This window comes from Helianthus annuus, chromosome 5 (assembly GCF_002127325.2).
Source record: "Helianthus annuus cultivar XRQ/B chromosome 5, HanXRQr2.0-SUNRISE, whole genome shotgun sequence".
Classification (NCBI taxonomy): domain Eukaryota; kingdom Viridiplantae; phylum Streptophyta; class Magnoliopsida; order Asterales; family Asteraceae; genus Helianthus; species Helianthus annuus.
Window position 1 is genome coordinate 124,063,298 of NC_035437.2, and position 7,464 is coordinate 124,070,761.

General features: G+C 44.0%; 2 protein-coding genes across 2 annotated transcripts; both read right to left on the bottom strand.

The window, feature by feature from the left end:
• Positions 1-1,741: 1,741 nt before the first annotated feature.
• Positions 1,742-2,218, bottom strand: LOC110943544. Its single transcript, XM_022185286.1, has one exon. It carries the CDS (start codon positions 2,216-2,218, stop codon positions 1,742-1,744), a length of 477 nt encoding a protein of 158 aa, XP_022040978.1.
• Positions 2,219-5,156: 2,938 nt separating this feature from the next.
• On the bottom strand, positions 5,157-7,153 carry LOC110943543. Its single transcript, XM_022185285.1, has 4 exons — positions 6,905-7,153; positions 6,370-6,678; positions 6,001-6,315; positions 5,157-5,876 (listed from the first exon to the last, which is right to left on the bottom strand). The coding sequence occupies exons 1-4, from the start codon at positions 7,151-7,153 to the stop codon at positions 5,157-5,159; spliced, it is 1,593 nt and encodes a 530-aa protein (XP_022040977.1).
• Positions 7,154-7,464: the final 311 nt, after the last annotated feature.

Here is a 7,464-nt window from a genome sequence, read left to right on the forward strand (position 1 = left end):
CGCCCCCAGGCGATCTAGCATCTCCCAGTCAATCCTCCTAAATGGTAGCAGCTCTACCGAGTACAGAGTAGCCAACCTCTGCGATTCCCCCGAATCTAACTCAAACTGTAACAAAGGACTATCCAAAATCCTCTCTGCCCATGAGGGACCCCCGATCCCGTATACTCAACCACCCTGACATACTGTGGCTGTTGCACCGGCTGTGCTTGTTCCTGCTGAACCGGTTCCCTTATTGTCGGGCCCCCTCTTGGGCGACTGGCTGGACCTCATTTCCTACTAGGTCGACTAGACGAACCATCGCCTGACATTCTGCAAAACAAATCAAGATTGGCAAGACAAGGCAAAGCAGATTATTAGTAGCGAACTATTTTTGGTATTTTTCAATTTTTTAATTCTTTTGGATTTTTGATTTTTTTAAGAAAAATTAGATTAACCGTATAGCATTTCATTCGCGGTTTAATTCTGAAAATAAAGTTAAAATAAATGACCGGGTTACTTTTTACAATTGCTAAGTAATAACTAAACTCGCCCGAATGGAGATTAAGTACGGGCGAGCCTAATTAAGTTGTACGTGCAAGTAAACCCAAAAACCGACTAAACTAGACTCAAAATACATGAATCAGTGTACACTACCTCCTCCCGGCACTTTAATTGTCCTCAATTAAATCCCTAGTGCCAAAACAAACCAATCATTGAGTGTCAACCGAATTAAAGTTTAAAACTTTATAATGGCATTAGTGAAAACGAGTCAAAATAGTGTATTAAATCTGAAGTTCATCTCAAAAATTACCAAACCGAATCCCCACACTCAATGTTACCAATCCGTAGATCATGATAGCACAAACATTGTGTCGAATGTACCAACCCGAGCCACCCGCAAACTGTAATCTATTGAAATACCCAAACCAAACCACCCGCAACCTCAAACAACCCCTAACCATGGCAAGATACCTGATTCAACCAAAACCTAACCCTAAAACTAACACTTAACTAAGTAAAAGCTAAAATACAGGACTCATAGTACAAAAATTACAGGAAAACATACCTTATATTCGAGTTAAGCAAGAAAAACTAGAAGAAATCCGGTTGAACTTGAAACCCCAAAGAAAAGTCCAGTTTTGATGGTGAAAAATGGTGGTATGATGGAAGAAATCGGTTATATAATGGTTATAGATGGGTTAGGAGTGTATTTTTGGTTAATAATGGCTGATTCACGGTGAATATGGTGGTGTATGGAGGGTTTACGGCGAGTGGGGAAGAAGAATTTAGGTCAAAAAGTTGGATTTGGGGGTTAAAAGTGTCTCGGCTGCAGAATAGGGTTCTGACGCCCCTCGACTTACGCACACATATAGCTTGTGGGCCGCCACCTTACGAAAATCATCCAGAGCTTTTGCTTTCTGACAGGCCGCGACAAATGGAGCTAAGTAACTCGCGCCCTGCCAGAGAGCCTTTTTCACAGTAAGTTTCATTGATTTATTGATTTCATGCCTTAGAAAAATTTTGTGATCATTACCAAACCTCCCAATATTCAACCCAAAATTTTCCTATCACTTGAACTCACCTGGAAACTCGTTTTTCTGCCAATCCCTACACATCCTCGGTAATGAATCCCTGCAAATGACTCGAAACACAAAAACAAAGACCGAAACACTACCGAAAACAACCATTAGCTTACGAAAAATAATCAAAATTAACAAAAATACAAACGGTACAAACTCTACACTTGAGATCACTCAAGACACTACGCGGTGGTGTTTGGAATTTCTTCGATAGGAGTTTCCTCCCTCTCGGTCTTGTCAATCGGGCCACCTAAGTAATGCTTCAATCTATGGCCATTCACCTTCCAAGATCCTTTCGTAACTTCATCAAATAACTCAATCGCGCCATACGGGAACACCTCCTTCACAACATAAGGTCCCGTCCACTTCGACTTCAACTTTCCGGGAAATAATTTGAACTTTGACTTATAGAGAAGCACTTTATCACCAACTTTGAACTCTCTCAACCCCTTAAGCTTCCTATCATGCAACGCTTTCGTTTTGTCCTTGATATTCCATGAACGCTCATATGCCGCATCTCTAAGAGCCTCTAACTCATGGATTTGGAAGTACCTCCTCCTAGCCGCGGGAGTAAGATCAAGATTGACGGTTTTAAGAGCCCAAAGCACTCGGTGCTCTAATTCAACCGGGAGATGGCAAGCTTTGCCATAGACTATCATGAACGGTGTGGTCCCTAAAGGCGTTTTGTATGCGGTATGAAATGCCCCAAAGCATCATCAAGTTTTTTCGACCAATACTTACGACTCTTTCCCTCCATTTTCTCTAAAATTCTCTTCACTCCCCTATTTGCATTCTCTACTTGACCGTTCGTTTGTGGATGGTACGCGGTGGACAAACGGTGAGTAACTCCATAACGCTCCAATGCCTTCTCCATCACGACATTGCAAAAATGTGATCCTCGATCACTAATGATGGCTTTGGGTATACCGAATCTAGTAAACAACTTCTTCAAGAATTTCACCACCACCCGGGCATCGTTTGTAGGCAAAGCTTGAGCTTCAACCCACTTTGAAACGTATTCTATCGCCACGAGGATGTACCTATTCCCACTCGAGGAGGGGAAAGATCCCATGAAGTCAATGCCCCAAACGTCAAAGATTTCAAGAATTTGAATGGGATTTTGAGGCATCTCATTCTTGGATGAAATATTGTCGGTCTGTTGGCAAGCATCGCACGTTCTAACGAATTCTAACGCATTCTCAACTACCGTAGGCCAAAAGAAACCGCAATCAAAGACCTTTTGTGCGGTAGTGTGCGCACCATGATGACCTCCCGTTAACCCTTCATTCACATGCCTAAGAATATCCAACCCCTCTTCCTTGCTAACACACCTCCTAAGAATGCGATCTACTCCTATCCTAAAGAGGTAAGGATCATCCCAAATATACTTCTTCGCATCCCTAATCAACTTCCTTCTTTGTTTGGCATTCATATCTTTCATCACATACCCATTAGCAAGATAATTCGCCATATCACTAAACCACGATAACCCTTCTTTCTCCACCAACACAAAATCTATAGACTCGTGAGGGAATTTATCTCCTATCGCCTCCTCACGAATCTCTTCTCTACTCGGATCCTCTAAACGCGAAAGGTGATCCGCCGCAACATTTTCCGCTCCTTTCTTATCCCTAATCTATATGTCAAACTCGGAAAGGAGTAGAATCCAACGGATAAGACGGGGCTTAGCATCTTTCTTTTGAAAAAGATAGCGCAAAGCCGCATGATCGATGAATACTATAGTCTTGGAAAGCACAAGGTATGACCGGAACTTATCAAAAGCAAAGACAACGGAAATTAGTTCCTTCTCGGTCGTAGTGTAATTCTCTTGGGCGTCATTGAGGGTTTTAATCATGTATTAGATCGGGTGAAATTGATTCTCCCATCTTTGACCCAAGACCGCCCCGACCGCGTAGTCGCTCGCGTCGCACATGAGCTCAAAGGGTAAGCTCCAATCGGGGGATACAATAATGGGCGCACTCACGAGTGTCTCTTTAAGGGAATCGAACGCTTTAAGACACTCCTCATCAAAGACAAATGGGACATCCTTCTCAAGGAGTCGAGTCATGGGGCGAGTGATTTTGGAAAAATCCTTAATAAAACGCCTATAAAAGCCCGCATGAACTAGGAAACTACGGATGGACTTGACACTAGTCGGGGGAGGGAGCCTACGAATTGTATCTATTTTGGCATGATCTACCTCTATCCCAACTCTAGAAATCTTATGCCCTAAGACAATCTCCTCCGTAACCATGAACTGACACTTTTCCCAATTAAGCATCAACTTCGTCTCAACACACCTCTTCATCATTCTCGCTAAATTCCCTAAACAATGATCAAACGAATCGCCATATACCGAGAAATCGTCCATAAAAACCTCCATAGAGCTCTCTACCATGTCTTGAAAAATCGCTATCATGCATCGTTGGAATGTAGCCGGAGAGTTACATAGCCCAAAAGGCATCCGTCGGTATGCATATGTGCCGTATGGACATGTGAACGTCGTCTTTTCTTGGTCTTCCGGCGCGATAGGGATTTGGAAATAGCCGGAAAAACCATCAGGGAAACAATAGAATTGTTGCCCCGCAAGACGCTCTAGCATTTGATCGATAAATGGGAGTGGGAAGTGGTCTTTCCAGGTGGCGTCATTGAGCTTGCGGTAGTCAATACACACACGCCAACCGGTGACCGTACGAGAAGGGATTAGCTCGTTTTTCTCGTTCACGACAACAGTCATCCCCCCCTTCTTGGGAACAACTTGAGTAGGGCTCACCCATGAAGAATCGGATATGGGATAAATCAAACCGGCTTCCATAAGCTTCAACACTTCTTTTCTAACAACCTATTTCATGTTGGGATTTAGGCGCCTTTGAGGTTACACCATCGGTTTAAATTTATCCTCTATAAGAATACGGTGGGTACAAAAAGTGAGGCTAATCCCCTTAATATCGGATAACTTCCAAGAAATCGCCTCCTTGTGCTCCTTTAGCACCTAAACTAATTTCCCCTTCTCCTCCTCCGTCAATCTAGAAGAGATAATGACGGGCATACTAGAATTTCCCCTAAGAAAGCATACTCTAGGTGGGACGGGAGAACCTTAAGCTCGAGGGGTGGAGTATCTACGGGTTTACTCTCACTCTTTTCTTTAATCTCACAAAGTTCTAAGGTTTCGGGAACCCAAGACGAATCTACCTCCTCACCCTCATCAACAACCTCCTCTTCAACTTCTCCCTCACTAACTAGATCGGCCCCACTAATGAAATCTATGCACCTATCAACGCACGAGATGAATGCATCTAGAAAGTAAACGGAGTGACATGGACCGCTAGAATCATCGTTACCACTAGGATATTGCATGGCTCTATCTATCTCAAAGGTAACTATCTCATCGCCCGCTCGAAGTGAAATCTTACCGTCAAAGACGTCGATGACGTCCTTTGCGGTTCGAAGGAAAGGACGGTCAAGAATGATCGGTACTTTCTCATCGGCCTCCAAGTCTAAAACCATGAAGTCTACGGGAAACACGAACTTATCTACCTTAACAAGCAAATTCTCTATGACTCCACGAGGATACATGACCGATCGATCGGCCAAGGACTATGACATACGCGTGGGTGTAAGCTCTCCTAACCCTAGCTTCTCATAAAGAGAAAATGGCATCAAATTGATGCTAGCACCTAAGTCGGCTAAGGAATGGGCGGGGGTAACGCCATCCCCGAAGAAGCAAGGAATGGTGAATGTACCCGGGTTGGTTAATTTCTCCGGTAGCTTATTCAAGACCACCGCGGAACAACCTCGAGTCAATGGAATGTTGGAAAGCTCACCTTTCCTATCCTTACGTTTGAGAAGGTCCTTAAGGAATTTGGCGTATTTAGGAATGGACTGTAAGGCTTCGATGAAAGGAAGGTTGATTTTTAGTTGCTTGAACATTTCTAAAAATTGCTCATATTCCTTAGCATATTTTTGATGCTTAAGGCAGGCGGGGTAAGGAACACGTGAATGATTAACTAACGGTGAAGGCCTAACCCCTATGGGACGTTTTTCAACACTCTTTTCTACTTGAGGCTCCTGAGTGTGTGCGGTACTTGCTGGGTCTAGCCTATGTTGCATCTTACCGGGAGCTTCCATCTCTATCTCCTCGTCTACCTCTTCCTCATCCTCTATCTCAACACTCTCTCTAACTACCTCCCCTAAACTCTTTCCACTACGGGTAGTAATAGCCTTAGCTGAATGGTTAATCGGGTTCGGGTAGGTATTTCCTGAAAATTGACCAGGTGAGTTCTCTTGTAACTGGTTAGCTAAACCACCTACCTGTCGCTGAAGGACTAAGAGTGCGGATTGTTGGTTTTTATTGTGAAGCTCTTGATTTTTATTTATTTGCTCTTGATTTTTAGCGAAATTACCAAATTCGGTAAGTTTCCTGTGTAGCCTGATCTCTCACCATCAACTGAGCAAACATCTCCTCAATCCTACTTAGACTACCCTCCGAACCCTTACCACTACCTTGACCCACTTGATTTGACCCCCCACTAGCAAATTGACCCCTTGAACCTGAACCACTAAACTGACCTCCCTGACCTGAACCTCCACTAGTGTATAGACCAGGCCCCCTATTTTGATACTGACCAGATGGAAAACCAGAAAGGTTACCGGAAGAGCGGAAGCCACTATTATTGCCACTACCACGCCAGTTGGAGTTATAATTAGAATTATTATTATTAAACGGACCCCTAGACTGACTGGCTATAAACTCTACCTATTCGAGTGTAAGTGTGGGACAATCTATCGTATCATGGCCTCCCCTACAAACCTCACATCTATCGACCTTTTTCTTAATCTCATTTAACTCTTGTTTAAAATATTTCTCCATCTTCTCTAGAGCAGCAGCTACCGATGAATCCAAGCCAACTTGGTTTACCCCTTGAGCGGCCGAGGAGGTAGTCACAGGAGTGGAAGTCCGGCTGGTAGTGCTATAGTCCATGTCAGAATGGGCGAAACTCTTAAACAAATCATTGCACTCATTAACTGTCTTTTTACCCATGAGTTGCCCTCCAGCAGAAGTATCGAAACGGGCTTTGATCTCGGGGGTGAGACCATTGTAGAACTTTTCTACGAGTGCCTAATTTGACAAACCATGATGAGAACAACGAGAAATCAGAGTTTGGAATCTCTCCCAAGCCAGGTGATAAGGCTCATCAGGCTCCATTCGGAACAAATGGATCTGATCGCGTGGACGAGATGCTTTGGCAGGTGGGAAATATAAAGCTAAGAAATCATCTCGTAATCCTGCCCAGGTGGTGAAACTTCCCGCTGGCTACGCGACCAGCGAGAGAAAATGGGAAAACCTGAAGATACCTGGCATCTAGATTAACACCCTCAATAGAGAAGGTGCTACAAAGGCGGGTGATTTGGTTGATGTAGGCGGGAGTATCCTCATCATCACGGTTGTGGAATTGGCACGAGTTAGTGATGGCCGTCATGATGTAGGACGGGATTTGCCAGGACCTATCATTAGCAATGTGGGGAAGGGTGATGGGTAAATTAGCACCGGTGAAGCCGGTGGTGGCTTGTTCGTAAACGGTTCTATTGGCCATTTGAGTATTGGGTGTAGGACTAGGTGTACGGGAATGGGAAGGTGGTGGGGAGTTGTGGGGTGACGACTTCGGGGTAAAGTCAAAGGCTGGTGGTTTAGATTAGAGTGTAGAGTCAGAAGTGGCGAAAGAAGAAGTAGAAGATTTACTAACCTTTAAACTAGAAGACGAGAAGGCAAACTTGTCGAGCGGCGGCTTCGGTGGTCCCTGAGAATGTGTATGGGGCATTCACTACAAAACCGAAAATAAACAAGTAAGATGGCTCTAACAAAAGACTCTAAAATAATAAAAAAAAACACTAGGACTATTTAGAC

Bases quoted from the DNA above. Each gene is read 5' to 3' on its own strand.
- LOC110943544 (XM_022185286.1), bottom strand. From the start codon at position 2,218: ATGATAGTCTATGGCAAAGCTTGCCATCTCCCGGTTGAATTAGAGCAC.
- LOC110943543 (XM_022185285.1), bottom strand. From the start codon at position 7,153: ATGGCCAATAGAACCGTTTACGAACAAGCCACCACCGGCTTCACCGGT. The intron at 6,679-6,904 runs GTTTTCCCATTT...TTGTCAAATTAG, and splicing joins TAGATGCCAGGTATCTTCAG to GCACTCGTAGAAAAGTTCTA. The intron at 5,877-6,000 runs GTGAGAGATCAG...TTAGTCCTTCAG, and splicing joins AGATGTTTGCTCAGTTGATG to CGACAGGTAGGTGGTTTAGC.